Genomic DNA, 26,116 nt, shown 5'->3' with positions numbered 1-26,116 from the left:
GGACCAACGCTGAGTCAGCTGGCGTTCTCGCGCCCTCGGTGCCCTATATGAGGACACACGAAACCAGCCGCGGCCCAACGCGGAACTCCTCGCGACCTTATTCTGACGGGCGAGGCCACCACCTCCTGACGTCCCCTCCTCGGCCCTCAACAGCCTGGGGCGTGCTCGGACACGCCCTCAGGGCGGGGCGAGTCCCCCTGGAGTATGCCGGGGGCGGGGCGTGAGGCGCGCGCCCGCGCGCTCTCTGTACCGCGGCTGCGCCTTGCCCGTGCCCGCCGCCGCCATGGACAGCGACGAGGAGACGTTGGAGGAGATAGTGGAAGGTGCGTGTGCCACGGCTCGGGGAGCGAGGCCCGCCGGCGCCGGGCTCTGCTGCAAGAGCTATAGGGGCGCAGGGCGGTGACCGCGGTCGGAGCTGGGTGCCCGGGGTCGGGCACAGTGCATGACATCAGTGGGCTTATGCAACGGACGGGCCGGGGCCGCGCACGTGGCCGAGTTCGGCTGGCGGCGGGGCCGGGGAGAGCCGGGGGGAGCCGGGGCCTCGCTGGCGCCGTTACCGGGAGGGCGCTTTGGGGGCCTTCCGCCGCCGAGTGCTCCGGCCACAGCGGGGAGCTCTGCACCCCGGACGCGGGGATGGCGTCTGCTCAGCTCTTACTGTCAAAAATAAGTCATGACTGGTTTGCTGTAGCTGCTGTGCCCCCGTGCGGGCGGTGGCCTACAGCCCGCACGCCCTGGGCGGTGCGGCCGCTGCCCAGTCCTTTCCCCGGCGGCTGAGGGACATGGAGATGCCCTTCTTTGGGGAGAGCCCAGGGAGCCAGGACGGCAGTCACATACATGCAAATGGAGAAAGGAAAAGAAAGAGCGAGTCCAAGAAGACACTGTGGCTGTATCCATGGGTAGCAAGGTTGGAGCCTTGGAGAGGGGTGGGCCAACTTATAGCTAATATACACCCTGTATGTTCGATTCACCTCACATGTGTGGATAGCTGACCCTTGAAGAGTTCTAAACCCAGAGGCGCGTGACCTCTGGAAGTGAATTGCTGGTGGAAACCTTAGCAAGCAGGGATGCAGCTCCCCAGCAGGCTGTCATCCCGTGGCGTCTGGGAGCAGGGAAACAAAGCCTGACATCTCTGTGGGAAACCACCGGCTCCCCAAAGATTCCTTGCAGAAGGACCGTGGTCCTGCCGGTAATAGTTGTTTGGCGTGTTCAGCTGTTGGGATGGGCAGCTCCTTGCTCCCTAAGATGCGAGTAATGGGAGTTTGCCGTGGGCCTTGTGTCTCCTGTGGTAGAAGGACTAGGCCTCAAAGCGAGTAGCTCCGGGGAAGGTGTCTTTGCACGGCAGCTTAGTCTGACAACAGAGGTGAGTTAAGCATCTGCTGCTCAGAGCTGGAGTTACTGTCTAGGTGTGTGGTGTCGGAGCCAAAGAGAAGCTTTGTTGTGTAGAACATAGATGTGAGGAGAGTGCGGCACTCCTATGGATGGATTGTGTCCTGTGTCCTTAAAGATGTGGTTTTCCACTGCCTTTCCTCCTGACTCCTCAGATCAGTGGGTTGCAGTTGTCTGAGGCATCCTTATATCACAGATAAAGTGTTCTGTATCATGGGTTTGTTTGGCATCTCCATGGGCTAAGGAAACAAATTTTTAAAGTATCTTTTATTCAGCAATGTATATGAATGTATGTGTTTTTCTGAGTGAGACAGAAGCAGGATGCATTCTGGGGGCGAATAGAATTTTGCACTTACCCGAAGGAAGTTAGAAATATAGAAATCAGCACTTTTATTTTTGTAGGGGGAGTTTGGTTCATTGTTGTTATTCCTCAAACATTCATCTGGCATCTTTGTGGCCAGGATTTTTTATTGATGATGCATATTATATGTCATCTGTTAAGTAATAGTGATTGATACTGACAATAAGGGCTTTTATCTTTGTTTTGTGTACATCAGTGGTTTTGGTAAGTGACTCCATTGTGAACTAGCCCCTATTAGGGTTTAAAGTAAAAAAAACTTGAAAAGTTTGTTGTACCTAAGAGGAAATCTTGGGAGACCCTTAATGAAGCAACAAAAGTGAGGTTTTACAATAATTTAAAAATCTGTTTAGATGCTTTGGATTTATTTTTTGAAAATGGAGGAGAGAGGTGAGAAAGGGAAGTGGAACACAGTGCTCCCCATGAAATAATGAGGGTTTCTTCTGTTGAGTTAATCTGGGACAGAATTAGAGCCAAAGGCCTCAGCCATACAGAAAAAAGTGGTATTTATGAAGTTATGAAACTTGAGGTTGTGTTTCTTTCTGTTGTTGTCTAAGAGAGACTGTGTTTCTTGTTTTGTTGTAGTGGTGGGGGCATGGTTTTATTTTTTATTTTTTTTTAATAAGGGAAAACGTCTAGCACATTAGAATAATTGGATTCTTTGTATTGTGGCTGAGATTAAGACCCTGTATAGAGGCCATTGGATCAAAGCTGACCATTTAAATCTCTGAGGTAGTCTGTATCCTACTGTGCAAAAGTCCTGACATATGTTCTGTGTACAAGCATGGCAGATTTTATGTTTGCTTTTGCATTCTAGCAAAATCTTCACAAAGCTGAACAGTCACAGAACAAATTTGCTAGGGTGTTTATTTATTGTTGTTGCTTTGGGTATTTTTTAAAATAGTATTATGTACCAATATTATCAGTGTATTTTTTTATTCCAAGTGTTTTATAAAAGTTTTGCCCCTGTAGTGATGGTAAAACAGCTGTTGTATTGTTTAGGGTTTGTTAAGTTAAACCAGTTGTACCCTTCTATATTGATAAAACTTAATTTAAAAGGCCTTTAATTAAAACTATAAATTTTAACAGTTTTTGGTCTAAAAGAGGTGTCCACATCAGAAATGTTACTGACGTTTTAGTTAAATTGGTCATTAATTTATTGTTTATTAATATTTAACCATTAATAATAATTGGTTAAATTTAGGTAAAACTTGTCCTTTCTACAAAAAGGGGTGTTCTGACAGAATGGGAGGGGAAAAAAGGCTTTCTCCTCTTTGGAAAGAGCAGCTTTTGTTTAAAGAGTTCCTCTTCAAAGTAATTAAAAGCCTTTAGTGATAGAGCTTTGTTCCTTCCACCTTTTTCTCCCTCTTTTTTTACTCTATTATTTCTCTCACTTTGAATTGATAAACGGTGCCTGATTAGTTTTACTGGATTCTTAAACTTTTAACTGTTTTCAGTTAGTTTGGACTAGGGACTTGAAGTGAGAGCACAAAAGTGCAAAAGAAGCTTGGTGGAGCATGCAAGGGAGGGGGGTGAGGGAGGGAATCCTGGCTCTTGGATGAGTTCTGATTCCTTGCTGTTACTTTCTCCTTTGCACCTTTCTAGGTGCATACTCAAATCTGCACAGCTTGTTCCCTCTCTTGGCACTGGACTTAAGGTCTGGTAATACTGAAGTGCCTCTTGTTACCTGCATCAGCCTGGGCTGTAAATCAGTCCCCCTCTCACCAAAGTTTGTTTCAGCCTTTCCATATGTGTGATGAACCTTTTCAGTTTAGGGCAAATTTTGTCAGGGAAGAGCTTGACCCAAAGTTTGAATAATTGGATGCATACACTGTCTCTCATCTCTAATTGGCTGTGTATGCGTCACCAGGAGACTGGAGGAATCAGAGGCAATGTTTTAGTTAGAAGCATGGCAGGACATAAATATAGGCTAGCTGTTATTTATTTGACAGTTTTCATGCAAAATTTGTACCTGATAAAATGTCACTGTGGGAGCTGTAGCACCCACTCAGGTGTGTCCCTGTGCTGAGAGCAGCCCTGCTGAGCTCTGCAGCCAAAGCTCACATAGCTAAACCAGGCAGTAAATATCATTTAAAATACTTCCTTTGGCTTTGAAGAGGCAGTTAGAGATGCAATAGGAGCCTTATTATGCTTTAACTTAGTAGAGTTGGCCAGTTATATTCAGTAAAACACAAAACATGCAGGTGAGGATCCAACTGTGTTGTCTCTGGTTTCACTCTGTGTAACAGATGTAATAGGGAAAACTGATATGGCTAGGGGTGGGAACAGGATATAACACATCAGAAAGGCACTGGAGGACAGCATTTAAAATACTAAATACAACGTTGACATATGACGTATGACAACGTCATATTGCATGGACACAGCCTTATGGACATTACATACTTTTATTTCTTTAAATACCTGTGAATACAGCTGCATGGTGGCACACCCATATTATCATAAGGCATGTGTTTATCAAAAGAAAATATCAAACCTTTTCTTATCCTGTTCTTGCCAATAAATACATGTTTTACATAAAGAATTATTGTATTTTTGAAGATGTATATTAATACAAATTAGAGTAATATAAACTTTGTTTCTTTCAGGAACAAGTTTTGCTTGTCATCTTCTCTCTCCCATCTCTCATCCCTTTTCTTTCATCCTTATATTTTATTTTTATATTAAGCTATGTATTACACAAGTACAAACTTCAGTTGTATACTATGCCTGATCGCTGTTCCTAACAGCAATGATCCGAATTACTGTTTTGTACTAGGGAGCTACTGCATTTCAAGCAGCTACATAATGAGAGAAGGTTTAAAATCTTGTATAAAAAGTCATGTATTTTGTTGCTTCTTTTTTTTTTTATTTTATTTCAGGGCATCTAGATGATGATGGGCTACCACATGGATTCTGTACAATAACCTATTCATCAACAGACAGATTTGAAGGAAATTTTGTGCATGGAGAAAAAAATGGCCGTGGCAAATTCTGCTTTTTTGATGGAAGGTACACTCTGACTCTGCTTTTTCTTCTGTATTCTTCCTTCTGCTTGTAATGATGCAAAACTAATCTGCAATGACTGTATATTGCTGAGTTTCTGGATAAGATTTCTCATTAAAAACTGTAGCTGGAAGGTTTGTTGCTGCTGTAGCCATTCCTGTGGTGGGTTTGTGTGTGATGAGGTGCCTGTAGTTGTTTCCTGGAGGGAGAATGCAGTGGTGTGAGCTCTTCTAGCACTGTAAAGTTATGAGCTGATTAGAAATTATAAGAAATTGGGAGGTGATTAAACTGTTAAAAACCATGCTGACAGTGACTTGGACATCAAAGTTCATTACTTCAGGAGGACTTCTTTGCCTTAAAGAGCTACACAGAGAGTGCATCTGGACCAGGAGCTCCCTGTGCCAGCCCTCACACACAGACATAGGACCTTGACAGAAGAGGCTTGCCTTCTGCTTTGTCAAATTGTTTTGTAAGTTAAAGGACTGTGTTAAAAACAGGTTTGTTATCAACTCTAGTTAATCCTCTGCAAGTTCCTTGTGGCCTGATTTACTTTCAGAAAAGCCACTATAATTTCCCTTCTTTTCACTGGGAATTGTGACAGTGAAATTGGGCTAGTTTGTGCCTATGCATGTGTTTTCTTCTCTGATCCTCATTATGAACACCTTGTAAGTCTTCCCCCCACCACCACTGCAGCATTCCTGTCGGCAGTTGCTCAGAACTTCCTCCAAGGGAGCAGCAGTATAAAATTACACAATTCTTCATGATTTTGCAGCTGTTGGTGACACTCTGAACAGCGGCTGTTAAACTGACAGTTGTGCCCAGTTTACTCTCTTCCTGGTTAGCAAAATTCTGAGGAGGAGCCGAGGTATTGTGCTGTCTCAGTGAGTCAGCTTCTTGTCTATATTTGCCTTTGCCCTTGTTTCATACAGGGGATGTTTTTTCATGAGAAAGATAATATATTTATTCAGTTGTGTAGAAAGGCCTCCAAGCTTGGATGAAGAAAAATCCTCACTGTTGTTGGTAATGGCCTTATTAAATCTTACCAGAGTAACTGAAAATGAGTACTGCCCAGCAGCTGAGTTCTCTAAAATAGTTTTGGTTTGTTAGCGTCTCTGTGGACACGCATACTTAATGTTTCTGTGCTGGTGGATGATCTCAGCAGTGTAGTTGCTGATTGTATAGTCAGAGGAACTGACCCACTATTTTGTTTGTATGGCTGCTCCTCCATGTAATCCAGGGTACAGGTGGCATTTAGTGGGAAGAGTCAAGTTGCTTCTGAGTCTTTACTGCTTAAGTATTGCCAAGTCTTTTTTTTTCTTCCTTTTTTTTTTTCCCCTCTCTCAATTTTAACCTTTAAAAAACTAGAATAGCTGGCCACTGATTTTCAGGAATGAAAAGGATACTTTTCAGAATGAAAATATGCAAAAATAGTCTGCAGTGTGGTTTTGGAAAATGGGGTGTTTTCATTAACTGTTATATATTTTTATTTAGCTAAAGCAGCCTTAACTGAGCAGTAGCTAATTACTGAAGATGCCATTTATCTAGCTGTGCCCAGCTAGCAAGACTAAGTTGCTTTCTGAAATGGATGGTTCAGGAATCATGACATGTTATAAGAATGACCTGGCATAAAGCAGGACATGCTGTTTCCATTAACTGTGCCATGGGCAAGGCTGAGTGCTCATGAAGATGAGCAATTAATATCAAAAATGTCTCAAAACAGCTCTCCCTTTGCAGCATCCTGTGCAGTAAGCTAGCTGGTTTCAATACTCGTGGGTGTGTTTCCCTGCAGGCTACTGAGTAAAGGCTGACAGCTGTACTGCTGTACATCTGTTGTTGCGGGGCAGCTGAGTCCTGTCAAATACAGGCTGCGGTGTAAGCATTCTCATTTTTTGAGTGTTGGGGAATAGGACTGGCTTCCTGGCTGCCTTGTTTGGTCAAGGAAACTTTTCCCTTTACTGGAATAGCTGCCTCCTTCCTGTTGATTATTTAGGGGAACGGAAACCTGGGATGAAATATCAGTTGTTTTTTTCCTTCCCCTTCAAGAAAATGCAAAAAATTGCAGCATATTTTTAGAGAGAGAGAAGTTTCACCTCTGGTATACTCCCTGTTTTGGATTATGGACTTGAACTTTCCTTGTTGCCAGTGGTTCTGGAGTGAACTTTGCAGAACACTTTGCACTATAAAGGCAGGCATGAGAGCCATGCTTGGCACAGAGCTGCCCTTCCTCCCTAATAGGAAACTCCTGTAAACTGACATCTCCCAGAACACATTAGAAAACCATTATTTTTAGGGAAAAAGTTCTGAGTTTTCAATATGGAGGGAGCAAGATATAAATGGATTGGTTTGTATGATATTAACTTAATCCCTGGAAGGATATTGGAGTAAGTCTTTTCCTCTCCAATTCATATCACTGGTTTAATTTAGATAGTTTAGATAAGGAGTATCTTCAGTCCCTTCTAGGCATAATGGATAATGGGAAGATGGTACATCTGATAAATCTTGACTTAGATAGAATTTATTTTGTCAGAAGTATCATCTGAGAAGCAAACCAGAGAAATACAGACTAGTTCAGGGTTTGTATTAAAAAGGTTTTGCTTATGGAAGACACAGAAGCTATTTATTTATCTTTGTACTGGTCAAGTCTTAGTTGCAATTATTGTGTCTGGCTGCAGACACCATAATTTGAGAGCTTAAAAAAAGTGAAGTGGGAACAGGGTGAAAATAGCTAGATAACTATGAGCAACATAAGAGTTTCTGAACCTGACTTTTTAAGTGAGGTTATGAAGGACATAGACCTCTTTCTTAAGGTATCATCCTTAGATTGTATTTCCTTAATATTCCTAAGGTATTTCCTTAGATGAGATGGATCTTTTGGTCACTGTTTGGAGCTTAATGCAAAGAAAGAAAACATAGAAGTTTGAGTTACAGTAAAAGAAAATATATTCTTTCCAGGGATGAAGCCCTGTTGTAATTTAGCAATGTTTTAACATCAACTAGTGCAATTAAAGGTAACAAGACAGGATTTTTAGTGTTTTTCATTACATGAACTGGGGGTGGCTGCTTCTTTTAGAGAGTGATCCTACATGCGCACCCTATGTGTGTTGTCACTACAATGGAATTCAAACCTAGTGATCTGTGATAAATTAGAGGGGAAAGGACCATCATTTATAGTTAAGTAAGGGCATTGATTTCTGCTGGTCTCTCATCCTTCTGTGTGCTGTAGTGCCGTAGCTGTCTGTTCAGCTCTGTAGCAGCCTGGATCAAGAAATCCATTTGACTGAAAAGTAAAATAGTTTTCCTGCCCCTTGTTGTTTTGCATCTGGTGTGCACTGAGGCTTTTACTGTAACGTATTTTCCCATGGAAACTTCATCCAGCTTGCAAAAGTTATGTAAAAATAGAGCATGAAGCTTTAGAAATGAGAAAGTGAATTCTGAAAAAACATTCCTTCCACAGCTCTTGTAAATCTAGACATGACATGTATAGTCATGTGCTCACAGACACTACTTGGGCTTATACCTTGGATATCTGCATCTGGAAAAAAATTATGCAGTGAAAATATGTGTATGTTGAGAGCTGGCTGAATGTGAATTCAGCAAATGTGCTGAAATAAAAGCTAAACAGGTTGTGTTCCCTTATGTTAATCCTAACATAAGAATGAAATACCTGAATAGACCTTCTTTCATGGTGATAGTAAAGGGTTTGCAAGACAAAACCAAAACGAAGAATTTCTTTGTTTAAATCCAAGTGCAGCACTAGTTCTGTTTGACAGGCTATGTTCTTTTTCAAGAGAAATACATGAAAAATTACTGCTTTTAGTGGGGCCTGTACAAATGGCTGCTAAGTGTATTGTTGGGGAGCTGACGCTGAACTGTGACAGGTTGCAGTTGTGCCCTGTTCATGTGTACAGCAGCTCAATTTCATCTCTTCAGAGACATGTCAGTGAAGGTCCACATGTAACAGGTAGAAAATCCTAATGTGAGAGTAGCCTGCTTGAACAGAATTACTTCTTTGGCCGGGAGTGTCCATTTACTGACTATTCCAGCCTACAGAAAATGGCAAGTATGTGATTGAGATGAGTGATGCTGTGTCCATGCAGCACACACTGATGAAAGGGTGCTGTAAGTTGTTTTCTGCCTTTGGAGCTCCATAGAAACAAGTTCCAGGTTTTCACCTTGGTGTCCCAGTGTGTTGAGGCTTTGGGTTCACAGCTGAGCGGTGAACAGTTTTCCACTGCTGTTTTCTTTTCTTCATCAGCACTTTGGAGGGGTACTACGTTGATGATGCCCTGCAAGGCCAAGGAATCTACACCTACGAGGATGGAGTGGTCCTTCATGGCACCTACGTGGATGGAGAGCTGAATGGCCCAGCCCAGGAGTATGACAGTGATGGGCGGCTGATATTCAAAGGGCAGTATAAAGACAACATCCGATACGGAGTCTGTTGGATTTATTACTCGGTAAACCTGACCATCTGCTCTCCTTATTGTAGAATTATGTACCTTTCTTTTCTCCCCAGCTGAAACAAATACCCACCATGACCCAGATATCCAGAAATCTGGATAGGTCTGGGTAAATGATCTGGGCATTCTGATTTTGGATAATCCAACACAAAGTTAGAAGATTTTGGTGTTGAATGTTTGCCCAGTAGGTGAGATTCAGTGAGGCAGGCTGCAAGATGCCCTCCACCATTTTCATCTTCCAGGAAACCCAAGCCCTTGGAAGTGCATTTATATATAATTTCTATGTAATGTAGAAATAGGATGACTAATAATTTATGCATTATCTCTTTGGGAAGGCTGGACTAATGATTTTGCCACTTTGTAGTGGTGCCTGCAGGTGAGGAGCTTGGAAGCCATGCCAGTTACTGCAACCTGTTGCTCTTAGGAGGAGAGACTTTGTCTCCATTTCTGCAGGATATCTTGTGAAGTCTGGCTTTGCCCAACACATCAGATATGACTGGTGTGGGAGCTGTGTCTCTGAGTGGAGTTGTGGACAAGGGATTTGCTAATTAAGTAAACCAGTATTTTATCTTTTTGAATTTATGTTCTTTTACAACCATGCTTAGTTAAGGCAATGACTGTTGTACAGTTTTTAGGGATTTTTTTGGTGAGAATTTTTAAAAAATATAATTCCTATTCAGCCTTACCCTGCAGAGTTGCACCTTTCAATCTTACCTCGTGCTAAGAAGGGGATAACATCTGCATGTAATTAGGCTGCTGATCAAAAACCAGTTTAGTTCTGTGCTACATGTGGCGCAAACTTTGGTTGCAGATTGATTTATAAATGCTTACCACCACTGGCTGTTTATTGTATTTACTGGTTTACACTTTTGCCATTAAGCATGTATTAGTATCAGCAAATGTTTGGTGCATGCTGCCAAAAGTTTTTTCAGTCCTAGTATATAAAATTCACATAGCTGACACTTTATGTATCTCTTGCTTCATCTTCCAGCTGACAAAGTGTTGCTGTGCCTTTTGGAAATGTGGATAATTAGAGGTTGTTTATCATTATTGTCTTGCCAGACAAAAAGATGCAAGGTGTTCCAAAAAACTCCTTGCCATGGAACCAATTGTTTCCTCATGACTCTGACTCTGTGACTATGTGCACATTTTTTTTCCCCAACTTAAGGTTCACTGTTTCCTATTACAGCATGCTTGAAACTCTTTCATCCTTGGACTTGAACAAAATGGTGTCTCTTTGAAATAGACCCGGTGCACAGTGGTCTTGATATAAATCAGTTTGTTTCCACACCATACCTGCTGGTCTTGCTTCAGGGTGTTATTTGGAGATTCCAAATCTTCCTTGTCTTTTTTGAAATAAATACCTGTGGTGTCTAGGTTTGAAAGGTGTCTGCCAAGGAAGGTTGAAACCTCCTTGGAATGGAAAAAATATTACCCTCTTCCCTCCAAATTATTCTATCTTTGAAATTAAGGGGCTTTCAGGCAAAGATACAGAAAAAGGAATAACACTTTACTAAATGTACGTGTACATATACATATAGACATACAGATATATATACACAGAGATATATATATATATACATATGTATAAATACATATACACATATATATTTTTATATATATATATATAAATATATTTACATATACACACACACATATATATATGTATGTATAAAAAAACATGGCAACAAACAACAGCAGCACAGCAAACAGAGCAGAGCCAGAAACACAACCGCAGCCGTCTCTGGGCTGTCAGGCGCTTTCCCTTTCGATGCAGTTCCAGACACAGCCGGCAGGGGCGCTGGTGGCTCCTGGCCAGGCGTGATGATTCCCCCGCGCCAGTAGGGGGCGCTGTGGCACGCGCGCAGCCACCTCTCATGTGGTCATGGCGGGTGGGCTGGGATGAACAGGTGCCCGGCTAGTAAATGTATCAGAAACTCCGCTACTGTAGTGGGGAGGTGGTGGGGAGCGTGGGGGTGTGTTGCAGCACAACCCCCTGTTGCAGCAGGGAGGCTCCCTCTGAGGGGCTGGAGGTCCCAGGGTTTCCCCTCAGTCACCCCAGTAGATGGTGAGGGGTGTTTGTAGTGAGGTACACTGTTAATAAGGTTTCAGTGCAACGACCACTCCCAGTAGTAGGGCTCTACTCACAGTAGGAGAAGACAGCGCGACACGGAGCCTTGAAGTGGTGGTGAATTCTCCCCACAGTGATCACAGCCTGTCTCCCCTCCGATGCAGAGGGAGAGGAGCTGAGCTCAGCCCCTCACCACCAGGCGAAAAATTTCGATATCTTTGCCCTTCCAAAAAAAACACCCACCTCCCCCACCCCTTTAGCCTCATCTTTTGTTCTCTTAAGTATCGGTAGTTACTGTTTTGTAGCAACAGATGGGACAAAATTCGGTGGGAGAAAGCAACAAAAGGAAAAATCCTAACCTCCTAACCCTAACAAGTGGCTAGACCTGTGCTAATGTATGCATCTCATTTCTGCACTTCTGGAAATAGATCTAACCTTAGCTGCAGGCAAATCACAGATAGCAAAACCTGGAGCTGAAATGCATAAGCCTTGGAGAGGGAAAGTGTTGGTATTGCTTTCCACAAACAGTTGTTCTCACTGATTACCAGCTGATATTGGGGGGCATTCTGGGAATAATTTTTCCAGGAATCATTTTTCCATAGTAGGCTCAAGTCTTTAGAGGTACCATGAATTGGCAAGGTAGTATTAATTCTTTTTTTTTTTTCCTCCAGCACAGTATCATAGTAATCAAACTTGGACATTATGTGGCTTTGGTCCTTGTTTTGCGCATTGTACACATAATGCTTTCACCAAGTGAAATTAAATATTTGTGTCATATGGAAGGAAAGACCTTACATTTTGCCTGTTCCAAACAACATAGGAAATCAGTTTTATCCTAACTGGAATGACTTCATCCAGCTTCTTCATGTGTCTGTTTCTCTCTCGTTTCCATAATTTCACATCTGAATTTACTGTTGCATTTTTAAAAAGTTGGAGAAAACCCTTTTCATTTACTGAGGATGTTGCCTAGAAAATAGATCTTCCCAACAACATTAGAGTGAATATAAAAGCAAACCTTTACTTGAAAACTTTTAGGTTTTTTTTACTTGAAAACTGCACATGGGTACAGTAAATTCACCATTTTCTAAGGTTTGTTGATTAGTATAACTCTCATATATTGTCCAGTTAAAAAGTTAGTTGAATAGGTGATAATTCCTCAGGTTCTGCCCCACTGGAAGCAGTCCACAGGCTTCTTTTGCCCCACTTTTCTTATGTCAGGTCCAGATTCTGGTTGGAAAACAGAACGTCCTTGTAGTTGGTACTCTTCTTGGAATAAAACTAAAGAATATTTTAGGAATGTGTTTAAAATGTTAGCTTATTTTTCTAATTGTAAGGGAAAAGAATAGGAAAAAGTAATAGAAGCTACAGCTGCACATTTGCAGTCTACAAAGCTACAAATGCATGAAGAAGATAAAAAGCTAAAAATCTTAGGCATCAGGGATAGTAAAATATAACTAAATGCTTTGTCTTTTCTTTCTTGCTTTCTTGCTCTCAGGATGGAGGCAGCCTTGTGGGAGAAGTGAATGAAGATGGAGAGATGACTGGAGAGAAAATAGCCTATGTGTATCCTGATGGAAAGACTGCATATTTTGGAAGGTTCATAGATGGAGAAATGATAGAAGCAAAATTGGCAACTCTGACAGCTGTTGAGGATGGGAAACCTCAATTTGAAGTTGTACCAGGCAGTAAGTTCAGCTAACACAAACTTTTATTCCTGCTACCAGCCTTTTACTGCAGACAGCTTGATTCCTGTGATGTTCCCCACTGGAGACTGGGTGTGATGTCACAGGCTGTTAGTGAGGGGCCTTTTTTCCAAGTAAGGGTTGGGCAGAGAGGATGGTGGTCTTTGTCCTGAGAGCAGATGGGAAGTGCCCCCTGCGTGGTCCTGCTCAACTGCATTTCACAGCCCTTCAGCTCTTCTCTCACTTCTGTGGTCATAGGCACAGTCCTGCTTGTCATACATCCCACTGCCCTCTGTGCCAGATGGAAAACCTGTTCCATTCACCCTGATGATAGTGGTACAGCTGCAGCCACAGCTGCAGTATTTCTTCAGTGAAGTAACTGCAAAAGGAGAGGGAGGCCCTGATTTGATTGTAAATCTGTTAGCTGGGTTTGTCAGTCAGTGTTTGGTACCTGCATTGCTGGGCTGAGATTGAAATTAGTGAACCAGATTTAGCTGTTGTGTAATGGTCACCAGCACCCTTCAGTGTGTCAGGTCCTGCTGACAGAAAGTGGCTGTGAAGTGCATAGGGGTGGGGTGGTGCCTTCTCCAGTGGCTTGAACCTATAGTTTTGGAGTGGGTTGGTTGTTCTGAGGTGTATGTGATGTTTGGGAGGAGTGTGGGTTAAGATGCAGTAACAAGCAGGGACTGTGCTAATGTATTTATTGCTCTGCCAGCAAAAATTGTCTCACAATATGAACTAGGCACATAAAGTTCAGTGAAAAGGTATTGACAAGCGAATGCATGCGAGTTTATTTTTTTAATTGCTCAGTTATGATAGCAAAACAAAATTTTAAGTTAAACTTACTTTGTAAGAGTTTTAAGTTAAATTAAGAGTTACGAGTTTTTTCTCCTGAGTGTAACTTCATCAAGCATGGTTGTGCTTTGTAAATAGGATGAAGTTACACTCAGGAGGAAGCTGCCTTCTGCCAGAACAGATCCTGGACACCAGGGGCAAAGGTCTTATATCAGACTTCTTAGGATTCTGTTCTGTGGGACTTTTTCCCATCTTATTTTCACCTCCTCCTTAATCTACCTCCAAGATAGTCCTCTGGCATTTGGGAGAGGAATGTAAGAATATAATTAGAGCTGTACCACTGAGTTGCTTATTAATGGCAAAAAATAAAGGACTGTAGCAAGGATGCTTTCTGATTACTAACTGTTATCTTCTGGCTGAAGTCTCTTAAGGATTTGGACTAAAATACATTTCATATTTGAAGTAATAAAGTTTTGGGGTTTTTTAGGGGGGTGGTTTAAAATGAGCTGTTGAATATATCCTCTTAAATCATGCTTTTCCTCTAAATTTTATTTAGAGACACTAGGAGGGTCAGTTTTGAAAGAGTATCCAGTCCTCTACAAATTGGTAATTTGAAGAACATATATATTACCTTTTTGTGTTAGTACTGTTACTCTAGAATGTTGAGGAGAAAAAAATAATCAAGAAGCAGTATCTCACTTAAGGCCTTTTACAGGTGCAGTTCTGTTCAGTGCCTTTTTTTGGAAGTGTAACACTTATTTTTTGCAGCCATTAAAATTTAATTTTTGAATCTCTTGATTAAGTTAAGGATTGCATACTCTCAGTACTGCCAATTAGTTTATTTCCTTCATTGATTTCTGGTATTTTTAGGCCCAGTATATAGTTTTGACAAATCTACTTCATCCTGCATTTCTACAAATGCCCTTCTTCCTGATCCTTATGAATCAGAGAGGTAAGCTTTTTTTTCTTCTCCCCATATTTCTTTAATGTTACCTATTTAGGTGTCAAATGTCTCTGGGTTCTTTTCTTCAACGTCAGGATGAATGAGTGAAAGAGATTGTTTTCATGTTCGGACTCAGTTGTTTATTTTTTTTATCTATATTACATTCTCACAGGCAGTGGGTTCATCTGTACACTAAGCTAACAGTCTAGAAAATGAAGCCCCAGGTATCTCTTTGCAAGGCATTTTAAGTGTCAACTACCCAATTAAAAATGGCAACTAATTTATTTTTACTTAAAACCCAATAACCAAACACCTGTGTTCCGCACTGCAGATTTTTCTATCCAATCACACAATATTACTAAAATCTATGAAGCAGGAGGAGAAGGAACAAGGTAAGTTAATGCCCTAAAACCTCCATCTTGTTGCATACATATTACTCTATTCTAAAAACCTTAAAAGTCTAAATTTTCCACCAAGTGATATAACACAGTTCTATTCAAACTACGCATTCACAGTTTCAGTTCTGTCTGTCAATTTTGGAAGCCTTTTCCATGGCCTTAGGTCAAACACTGTGTTCTTTTGTAGGTCTGTGCCTGCCAGCATAGAAAGCATGAAATTCTCTGTGCCCAGGGTTCCAACATTTAGGGCCTAATCTTGCAAACCTTTTCTCATCTGAAACTTAAAAGATGTGTAAAGGTTTGTAAAATGGAAGCCCTGTGTGTACCTCAACCGTAGGCACTTTTTGATACTCTGAAATATCTAAATATTAAAGTGCTTAAGAAAACACTTGCTTTAATTTGCATCAAGTTCCTGAAGATGTGGTGCTTCGCCATGAGAACTCTTGTTCCTCAGTGCACGTACATACCAGCAACCACAGCTTGGTGGGGACTTCTGGGGTTCAGTTATGTTATTGAAGGTGTTCCTAAATTGAAGCCATCATTGTGGAGTAATAGGAGATTGTTGCTCTAAAAAAAATAGCAATTATCCAAGTCAGCCCAAGCTTCCCGTCTAAATCTCAGTTTTGACAAAATAGAGAACATATGGAAGAGAGGAAGGGAATGAGTTCCATATAGAGGTTTGGAAGAAGAAGGAGGTGGTGGTGTTACTGTTATTTGCTTTATTCTTATACTGAAGTATTGGGCTTTATCCAGTAGTGTTGTACTTCTTGAAGATTAAAACTGCAGCCAGTCGCTAATTCCATGTCCTGTTCCTTTTGTAGGGTGTATGTGGATGTCTCTCTCATTTCCAGTGCTGGAGAAGGATTGTTTTCAAAAATAGCAGCAGAAGCCAGTACAGTGATGTCCTTCTATAATGGAGTGCGAATTACACACCAGGAGGTAAAGAAAAGAAAAAAGTCAGTCTGAATTTTCATTGCTCCTCTTAAAATTTTCTTCTCATAGTACGGTCTTAGACCCACTAACTTCCCACCCTTGATTTAACATGATGGAGTTTAATTGAAAGAAAGTGCATGCTGACCTATGTATAGATTTAAAAAGTGGGTTGTTTTTTTAATGATATAAATCTTGAAAATCTTTATTTGCATATATTTTGAATGTTGGGTTTCAGACTGCTGAAAAAGTTGACCCTTCCACACAGACATTGGATTTTTGCCTTGCAAATTAGGTAGACAGCAGAGACTGGGCTCTCAATGGAAATACAATATCCCTGGATGATGAAACAGTCATAGACGTGCCAGAGCCCTACAACCACGCTGCCAAGTACTGTGCCTCGCTGGGGCATAAGGCCAACCATTCCTTCACTCCTAACTGCACCTATGAGCTGTAAGTACAGCCCTGTGTTTTAGGGTAGAAGCTGCAGCCTGGCTGTCTGGGCTCACAGGGGATCTCTTGGCAGCTGGATGAGGACCAGTGGTAGGCTGGAAGTGAAGAGTTGAGGCACTGGAGGAGTTTCTGCTCACCTAGGCTGTGTTGGAAATGAGCTAGCATTATGGGTGCTTGAGGTCTTTTGGGACTTATACCATGGAGTTTCTTGAAGTTTGCAGCTTGTTAGTTTTGTCATGAACTTTGAGTTATTTCTTGATTGTAAAATGCAGAATTACAGCTCTCTAAATCATAGCTTGGCTAGAACTGCACTGTATTTACTGAACTACCAATGCTTTGATAAATCAGTATTTTTGCTCATATTCTTAAATCTTTATGAGGTTGATTCAAATCTGTAATTCAGTTATGCAGTATTGCTCTGAAGTGAGTGAATTCTGGAACTGTAAAAGGGGCTGGCAGAATATGTGAATTGACAGATGAGCCTAGCAAATATTTTTTTTCCTAGGTTTGTTCATCCTCGTTTTGGGCCCATCAAGTGTATCCGTACCATCAGGGCTGTGGAGAAGGATGAGGAATTGACAGTGGCTTATGGGTATGATCACAACCCTGTGGGGCAGAATGGGCCTGAAGCACCAGAGTGGTACCAGCTGGAACTGAAGGCTTTCCAGGCTGCCCAGCAAAAGTGACATGGGAGCGCCTTCTCCACTCAGCAAACTGAAACAGAAACTTGGATCTATGCACTACCTTTATACTGAAAACTGGACAACCAGGGATTGTTCATGCTGTTGCATCATAACCTTGCATTCTGTGTTAAGAGATAAGTTCCTTGGATACTAACTAGGTTTGACTGTGTTACTCATAGCAGATTTAAAAATTAGCTAGCATTGCACTTATCTGAAGAAATTATTTAATATTCTATACAAGATGTGGTATTCTTTGGTAGCTTCTGCTTTTGCACATGCAAAGATGCCAAAAGACTAGAAAGAAACTAAAATGAGTGTATCGTTCACTTTTAGTCGGCAGACTTAGTGTTGCTCTCTATCTGCCTAGGCATTATTGTGCAACTGCATTTTGCATATATGCCACTTGTGATTATAACAGTAATATTTTGATATTCTCTAATAGTAGCATAATTTTGCCTTTTTAAACCTTTGATCTGAATCTTGCAATAGAGCAGTTTATTTATTATTATATAGGAGGCTGGGTTTTAACTCCCCTTTCCTCTTGTCTGAACGTTGCTCTTTCTACAAATCCTCTTCTGCAGGAGAAAATCCTTTCTAACTAGTGGAAAGGCTTGTGTGTGTATGTGAGAGTGCTGTGTGTTGGTCTCTGTGGCTCTAAATAGTATAGCAACATGTCTGAACCTAATATTTATCTAGCCTGTATGGCTGGCTTATTTTATTTAATTTATTATTATGACATGCAAATGAAGCTATTCTTTGCATGAAGATTTTGTGAAAAGGAGAAGACAGGTTTGCTGTTGAAAGACTTCCAGAAGTACATGTTCTGGAAGGCAAGCACATTATTTACATCAGTGTTCATAAGTTGGTTTGTGTATTTCACGTGTTCAAGGGGCCAATTCTCAAGGCAAAAGATGCTTGGATCTCCTGTGGATTCTCTGAAAGGAGGTGCATGTATCTGGGGGCAGACCTTGGTGAAGGAGAGCTGTATTTTTTCCATGTGTTCATTTGACAGAACAACATAGCCTTATAGCCATCTTTTAGTAGTTCTGGTTTATGACACAGTGAATCAATATAATATGAGGTATCAAAATAAGATTTTTTTTTTAAAGACAGAAAAGATGTTAAAAGATTGTCTTTGAAAAACAAACAATGAATGTAAAAACATCACTCAATGCTCGTATTTATAAACAGCAGTCAATCCATAGCTTCATTGCAGCCAACAGTGGGGGCTTGTGAATATTCATCTGCAGCGCTGTGTGCTGGGGTTTTTCAGGGGTAGGGAAATGGTATGGTTTTCAGATGCTGTACTGGTCTTGCCTAATCCTGTATAAGAGAGAAATAATGTATTGTCTTGGTCTGGATACTGGAGCCTTTCTGGGACTCTGATGTTCTCTTTTGGGTTTGGCAGCTTAGGGAAAACTCAAATGCATTTGCAACAGTTTGTTTAAATGTTTGTAGTTTTTAAAAGTTTGTATATATGTAACATAAATGATTTGAGAATTAGACCTACCTTTCTATTGCAATACATTTTGGTTGTTTGCTTGAACTGTTGGAGGTGTCTGGGGTGCTGTGCAGGGAGAATTTGTTTGGTACCTGCAGGTAGAAAGATGAGGCTGCTGTTATGTGCAGTCTGAGAATCCTTGCTTTGGTACCTGAGGAAAGTTAGGAATTACTCGTAAGAACCTGGGGCTCTAACCTTGGACTCTGTTTAGTCCCTGCACCTGCTCACAAGCATTTTCCATCACCTCATCATTTCAGTTTGCACAGAAGCTAGTCTGTGCATGTGCACGGGCAGGCTCAGGGTGTTGTGACACTCTTTCAGCAGTGATCTGTACATGACACCTCCCATCTCCTTGTGCTGGACACTCAGGTCGCAGCTCTGTGTCTTGTCCACAACAGAGGTGACAGCTCAGGGACTCACTTGAGTGTGCAGAGGTAGAGCTAACCACAGGTGAGGGAGAGGTGGCGAAGGTCAGTCAGCCACTCAGCTTCAGTAGATGATTCTCAAAAAGAAATGCATGACTTCATCTTTCCCTACCTGCCTGTGGGTCGTTACTTTAGGTTATCAGCCACTTGCAGGAAAGGAGGGAGCTCTTATGTGTATCTTGGGGTTTATTGTGACAAGATCATGAAGTTTGCAAAGTTGAGGCTTGAGTTTAGGTGCAGGAAAGAGCAGAGGGAAGATGTGACTGAACCCTGCTGGGAATGGATGGTATCTCCTTCCACAATCTTGATAACCTGCTTTGGACTGCTGGTCTCTGTGCTTGCTGGGGAATTGTGTTTAAAATGTGCTAATATCTAAAGCTCCTTTCCCTTCATTTCTGAGCAGTCTCTGATTCCTCTGCTAATCTCCTCTTTGTGTGGAGTTGCTTACATTTTAATAGATTTCTCAGTCTTCATATTGCCTGATTTTGAGGTAAATTGAATATAGGTGCTCCTTGTGCATCAGGCTTGAAGATTGTATCCTAAAATAGGGAAATTATGGAAAAAAAAGGCATTGAGATGCGTCCTGTGTCTTTTCAAAAGATTTGGTGAGTCTAGCAGATTCTTCTGTACACATGTGTAGCCTGGTAGGTAGCATGCCACAGCTGTGGCTGTTGTCTCTGTTACCTCTGCTGTCTTTCTCAGCTCTGTAAAATCTGTTGGTCCTTCTGTAGCTCCCTTCTTAAGCAATCAACCTTCTATAAAAGTTGTGATTATGGAGCTGCTTTGGCTTGATTCAGGACCAAGCCTTTTAACTCTTTTGTTTTCTCTCTCTTCCTAGTCTGTTAGAGTGGAGATGGCTGAGATGGCTTTTGCCACTGGGTGGTGAAAGAGCTCAGTGTCCTTCAGCGGTATGAGTTGACATCCCCTGCTTCAAACACAGGTTAGTTATAGAACTCCAAATAATGCCTTAACACATCAGTGTGTTTCTGGAACTCACCTAGAGAGCAGGACCAGCTTCACAAAGCTCCTCATTGGGAGTGTGATGACATATCCATAGACAAAAGACCCACACCCAACCATGTTTTTCATCTGGGGCAGAGGAAGCATCACCTTGCACAGCAGTCTTCTCAGGTCGGTAGGATGCAGCTGACTACTGGTGAGAATGCAGTAAGTAAAGGAGCTCCACTTCTTACAGTCTGGCCAAAGACCTTTCCTATTGGCACAGAAGCTGGGAGGAGAGCTGGTGACTGTCAGCTGAGCCTGAGTGGGTGGTTGGCTCTCAGCATGCCCATGGTGACTAAAGAGTAGCATAGGAAAACCTGGAATTGTTGCATTTTTCAGGTACAGATCAGTTCCCAATCTCTGCCTTTGGTCTGCAGTACTGCGCATGGCTTCTCTGAGTTACTTGAGCTCCTGTATGAGAAGCCTGTATCACTCTCTATTAGGAGGCTGCTGATCATCTCTTCAAAAAACAGGCTCTGAACTGGATTTTCTTGCAATGGCAGCACAGGGTTTTGTCACCAAAAATATAGAAGCTTTGTTTTCTGGAAGTGGCTACTCTTGGAGAGCCAGAAAAGTTGCAGCTGGGAGCTGCCTGCTGCTGAGGTCACTCCACTGGATAAGAAGGAAAAGGGCTTAGGCCATGGAGGGGGTGTCTGAAGTTGAGTCTTGTGCTGTAATTTTACTTTTGGGGGATCCTGATTTTCTTTTAACAAACCTGAAAAGGATTTTTTTTCCTTGTTTTCTAATAGTGGTTATAAAAAAACTTCCCTATGTAGATACCTGTAAATCTTGACTGCTGAAAAAGTAAAAGGAAATACATGGACATAGCATTTCACCTGTGAGAGCTTTTTGACTTTTTCCATAGTTGCCATGATACCTCCTAGTATGATCAATGCTTTTAATCAGGTGAAGCTCCTGGGGAGGTTTTTGGGAGCTTTGGGAGGCCATAGGGTGAGGCTGCGTGTTTTGGGAGCAACTAGGCAGGCTTCTCCTTGGCACAGCCTTTCCCAATACAGAAGTGTTGCACACAGATGGCAGTGGGTTTTTGCCCAGGGTCTTGTAGCATGGGGATTTCTCACCCTCTGTCAGGCACTGGAGGAGCAGAGTAGCCAACATATCCTGTATGGTAAGAGAAACTCAGAAATTATGGAAAATGCCACTCTTTTGTTTCCTTCCCAGTCTGCCCTTGTCCTCCAGTCAAACCAGTGCTCCCCACCTGGGTTGTGCCAGGGGTGTAGCGGTGTAGCTTCTGTCCCAGAGACCTCTGTGATTTGTGTCCTTTCACTCAATTTGATGGTCTCTTGGAAAACACTGCCGTTGTGATGAGGCAACATTTACACAAAGCCAAGTATCTGCTGCTGTGTTCTCCTGTGGCCCGGCAGAATTGCTGGAGCTGTGGGTGCCTGAGGACCTCACTTCCAAGCACTAAAAAAAGCCAAACTGCTTTAGAAACAATGGCACTGAAGTATCTCCTTACATGCAAGGGTGCTGCTTGCCCTCAGTTCCACTGCACTGCTATGTGCCAAAAGCATCCAAGCGAGGAAAGCAGGCATGGGAGCAGCTTCATCTGTGAGTGGAAATGGGCTTCACCTGCAGTGAACTTGTTCCTTTTGCTTCATGTAATGGAAACAGGAGAACTGTATTTTTGGACAAAGAATTTCTAAACAATCTTATAAGGGATTTTTTTTTTAAAGAGGAAAAACAAAGGTGCAAGATTAAATGTATGTTTACTTGCCCCAGATCAAAGGTTTTGAACACAAGGATCGCTCTCTTTTGAATGGACCCTCCTGTGTCTTCAGGCATTGGAACTTCCTGCCCTTTTTCTGTTTACCATTTTATTTTAACTCTCTTGGTTTCCCCTAGGAGAAATATCTATACAAAAATTACAAGCAATTAAATATTCAAGCCATAAAATCATGAGTCTGGGAATACCTGCTTCACAAATTTTAACATTTGTATGTAAAATGATGTTTGTATGAAATATTTTCATGAATGAATATTTAAACAAAAAAGTTCCAGTAAAATCTAAACCAGATTTAAAGGGATGTCTTTTTGTAAGATGCACGTGTAATTGAATACCAGTAAGTAGATAATTTTTCTTTTTTTTTTTTTCTAAGGGGAGATGCGACAAATGATCCTTACAATTACAAATTATCATTTCTTCTATTTGGGGAAGTATTTATGCAGCATTACATACCATAAATAACTGCAATAGCAAGGCTAGTCACATTTTCAAGACGTACCTCTCAGCTTATCTCTTCATGATATCGTACAAATGAACCATCCCTCCTTTCTGTAAATTCCTTTCTAGAAAACTTTTCCTACCACATATGTAACAAATTTAACTCTAAGAACCAGACTAAAATTGTATTACTTAACGGTTTCTGCTGGGCTTTCTGCTGTTTTAATACTCTTTAGCCCATAATTACTGGGTGTCTCTGTTCTGAAGAACTAAGTGCTAAAGAATAACCTTTGGGGTAAGCTAATACATGTGTTAACAGTTAACCCCAGAGTATTTTACTTGTGTACAGTACTTGATAGGTGTTTTATGACATTTGTACTCGAACTATGAGCCTTACTGAACATCTGTAAGTTTATTCATGACTTTTAAAAAATGGAGAACTCTAAGAAAGCTGTTTACATGAATGATGAATGCCCTTCCTTTGATGTTATGAATGAGGTTTTTATAGTGTGTCTGGGCGTATGTGCAAGGAAGCAAGAAAAGTGTTTCTGGTGAAAAACAGACTTGACAAACATTTGTAATAAGTGATTTTAAAAATTGCTTTAATTGCGCTATGAAGGCAATGCAAAAATAAAATACTCAACACAATACCATTGTCTCTGCTTGTTATTTGTGTGTCACAGTTTTGAGCATCCTCTGACCTCTCCCCTTTCCTTGTGTCCTGTTTGACCAGAGTTTTTGCTGATGCACAGAAGCAGGATTTCACACAGTTAATCTCATCCAGGCCGTGTTATGTAACTAGTGAATGAACACCTGATGCCATTTGTTGTTTTTTTCTGGCCCCTCTGCTGCTTTTCTTACTCTTCTTCTTCAATGCGCATAACATGGATTTCAGTTGTATTGTGGTATGGAAGAACATCCCAACCAAAGTGTCATTAACTATTGCTTTAAAGTGTGATATATTTTCCTTTGAGGCAGCGGGGAGGTGCAGCAGGGTGCCTCCCCTCCAGGTAACCTATTGCTCTGTCTCCTAATTCCATGTTCACATCCTGCTGGTTGAGTGGTGAGGAAGGGGGCAGCACTTTCGGTGTCTGCCCTGCCTTCCTCTCCTCTGTGATCATAATTGCTGAGATAACTGAGCCTCTCTTGTCTGTGCTGGGTGTAGATATGCAAAGACTCTGCCCTCCCCTCTCTGCAAGGATGCAGAAGTGACATTGTCACTTGAACTTTTGCAGTCATTACAGGCTGGAAGGATGCGTGCTTGGTGTGTATTTGCAAGCTCTGTGGAAGATGACACTGGGATTGTGGATGGTGCCATGTGCTAGCCAGCCTAGCTGTGTTCCAGTCCTGCCCGGGAATATATAGTATACTGTGGAGGTGCAGTGAGTTTATTTCAACAAATTATACCAGACATATGAGCTGATTTCTTAAAAAATGTTTCAGGGATAGGCAGGTTTTAGTCATGTGTTTGTTAGGATTTTGCTGGAAGTGCCTGGGGGCATGTTAGAATCATAGAATTGTTGAATCATCAAGGTTGGAAGAGATATTTGAGGTCAACCAGTCCAACCATCCACCTCTCACTTCCACTGTAACTCCTAAACCACGTCACCCAGATGCCTCTTGAACACCTCCAGGGATCATGACTCCACAGCCTCTCTGGAAATCCTGTTCCAACACCTGACAGCCCTAAGAGTGAAAGTTTTTTCTAATACTTAATCTGAATCTCCCCTGTCTCAGTTTAAGGCCATTTCTCCTGGTCCTCTCACTGAAGACATGGCAGGGAAGACTGTCCCCCACCTTATTATGGCCTCCTTTGAGGGAGTTGTAGTAATGAGGTTCTCCCTGAGCCTCCTCTTCAGACTAAACAACCCCAGCTCTCTCAAACATGTTTTCTGCATGTGAGAAAACATGAGCTTTCATGAACCTTGTTGCCCTTCTCTGGACACAATCTAGCACCTCAAAATCCTTTATAAAATGGTGTTGGGGGTGGTTAGGTGTCCTTCTAAAAGTTCTGGCTCACTTGTGGAATTTTTACCCATTAGTTGTAGGGAAAACCTGACTGTGGGTACTTTGTGGGTGCTTGAGAACCTGTTCTGCCAAGACGTGTGGCAGTGCCAGCCACCACTGTGGAGCTGCTGATCCACCTCAGCCACCGGCCGGGATCTCAACTCATTCCTGCTGTTCCCAGCTGAGTGTTCCTCAGAGCCCTGCAGTAGCACCAGGACTGACTGCCTGAGGCGGTTTGTGAAGCAAAGCCTCTCCTCCATCCCTTCCTGTCTCAGCTGAGAAAGCTGTCACAGGGTCCCTGGTTCTGTTTTCTTGCTAACACTGTAGTTATTGTTGTTTGTTTGCCTTGTTATAAATACTAGTAAAGAACTGTTATTCCTATCCCCAGATCTCTTCCTGAGAGCCCCTTGATTTCAAAATTATAATAATTCGGAGGAAGAGGGTCTACATTTTCATTCCAAGGGAGGCTTCTGCCTTCCCTAGCAGACACCTGTCTTCCAAAACAGACAAATGGGCAGCACAGAAGTGAACGCAGCACTTAAGGTGTAGCTCACCAGTGCCAAGTAAGGGGGATGATCACTTCCCTAGTCCTGCTGTCTACTCCATCCCTGATACAGGCCAGGATGCCCTTGGCCTTCTTAGCTACCTGGGCACATGCTGGCTCATGCTTCATCAACAGCACTCCCAAGCTGTTTTCTGTTGAACAGCGCAGGGTCTTTTGCTCTTTCCAACAGAGAGTGGGCAGCAATGTGCCAGGGGAATCTTTGTTCTAGTTCTGCTCTCCCACCATGGGCAGGAACACATTCCACTAGACCAGGTTACTCAAAACTCCATCCCTGGGATTCAAGGCCTCAGTCTGGCCTTGAACACTTTCAGTGATGTGACATCCAACAAGACCTCTGAGCAACCTGTTATAGATGACAATATAATACTGGCTTTCACATTTATAGATTAACTTTTTGTATCAAAAGTATTTTGGTATAGTACAATTTATACTTACTTTTAACTGCTTTTGTATAGTATAATCTGTCAGTTTATGTATACACTGTGTAGTTTATATGAACGGTAATGTGATAAATACATTGTCATGGACATTAGCAAACTGTTAAAAATAGAGACTAAAAATACTTCTATGTAACCAACATGAAAACATAAAGAATGGTGCAAAACCACTAATTTTCCTTACATCTGTGGACTTGTAGTGCATGTAAAAAAATCTTGGTATCTCCCAAGGGTAAAATTCACCTCTGGTTTGTGTAATGTTAGTTCCTACCTGAAAACCTTCTTTCCCTTCCCCCTTCCTATTGGCTGTGACCTCCCTGCATCCCCTGATCACCCCTGCCCCCTGGTATAAGAGATAAGACCCAGGGCATTTCGGTCTCTCTCTTGCCCCGGATGGACGACAGACAGTAAACCCGGGATTATTTCCAGCAAGTTTGAGCCTCCTATGTCTAGATACTTTGAGTCCGTGTTGTATCCACTGCAGGACCCCCTCCGCCGCCTGTGTCCCGAGACGAGCGGGGTTCTCACCACGGAGGGTGGGACAGAGGGGTCCCCCGAGAGGAGGATTGCAACATGGACTGACACTTAAGCATCCAGAGTGTGAAATAACAGGATAAGAACATGGGAAGACCTTATCTGTAAAATATCCTGCAGTCAGGTCAGAGGTTAAAAATCAAGCAAGAAGAGAACCTGGAATATTAGGAGTTCCCAATGAAGTTTGCATAATAATACATATGAATATGCATGAGCCTCAGGAATGATACAGTATAAAGACATACAGTTTCAAATATACAGTGTGTTCTTTGGCTATTTGCCAGGAGCACCCCAGGGC

The 26,116-nt window shown here is 42.0% G+C and overlaps 1 protein-coding gene across 7 annotated transcripts; it reads left to right on the top strand.

Moving 5' to 3' along the window:
- Positions 1 to 203: 203 nt before the first annotated feature.
- Positions 204 to 22,925, top strand: SETD7 (SET domain containing 7, histone lysine methyltransferase). Of its 7 annotated transcripts, XM_015625429.2 has the most exons (10): positions 204 to 323; positions 4,627 to 4,756; positions 9,006 to 9,207; positions 12,777 to 12,966; positions 14,629 to 14,710; positions 15,921 to 16,038; positions 16,325 to 16,482; positions 16,988 to 17,074; positions 19,930 to 20,031; positions 22,211 to 22,925. In XM_015625429.2, exons 1-9 carry the CDS (start codon positions 284 to 286, stop codon positions 20,003 to 20,005), a joined length of 1,083 nt encoding a protein of 360 aa, XP_015480915.1. In that variant the 5' UTR covers positions 204 to 283; the 3' UTR covers positions 20,006 to 20,031; positions 22,211 to 22,925. The 7 variants fall into 7 exon arrangements, 6 of the variants coding, with proteins under 6 accessions (XP_015480915.1, XP_015480914.1, XP_015480913.1 ...); XR_004496882.1 differs by having other exon boundaries at positions 16,988 to 20,031; XM_015625428.2 differs by having other exon boundaries at positions 19,930 to 22,925.
- The last annotated feature ends 3,191 nt before the right edge of the window (positions 22,926 to 26,116 follow it).

This window comes from Parus major, chromosome 4 (genome assembly GCF_001522545.3).
Source record: "Parus major isolate Abel chromosome 4, Parus_major1.1, whole genome shotgun sequence".
Classification (NCBI taxonomy): domain Eukaryota; kingdom Metazoa; phylum Chordata; class Aves; order Passeriformes; family Paridae; genus Parus; species Parus major.
This window is presented reverse-complemented; position numbering and strand designations above follow the sequence as displayed.

Excerpts from the sequence above, each read along its gene's own strand:
- SETD7 (XM_015625427.2), top strand. The coding sequence starts at position 284 with ATGGACAGCGACGAGGAGACGTTGGAGGAGATAGTGGAAG. Across the intron at positions 12,967-14,628 it reads ATTTGAAGTTGTACCAGGCA|GCCCAGTATATAGTTTTGAC; the intron begins GTAAGTTCAGCT and ends TGGTATTTTTAG. Across the intron at positions 16,483-16,987 it reads CCTAACTGCACCTATGAGCT|GTTTGTTCATCCTCGTTTTG; the intron begins GTAAGTACAGCC and ends TTTTTTTCCTAG.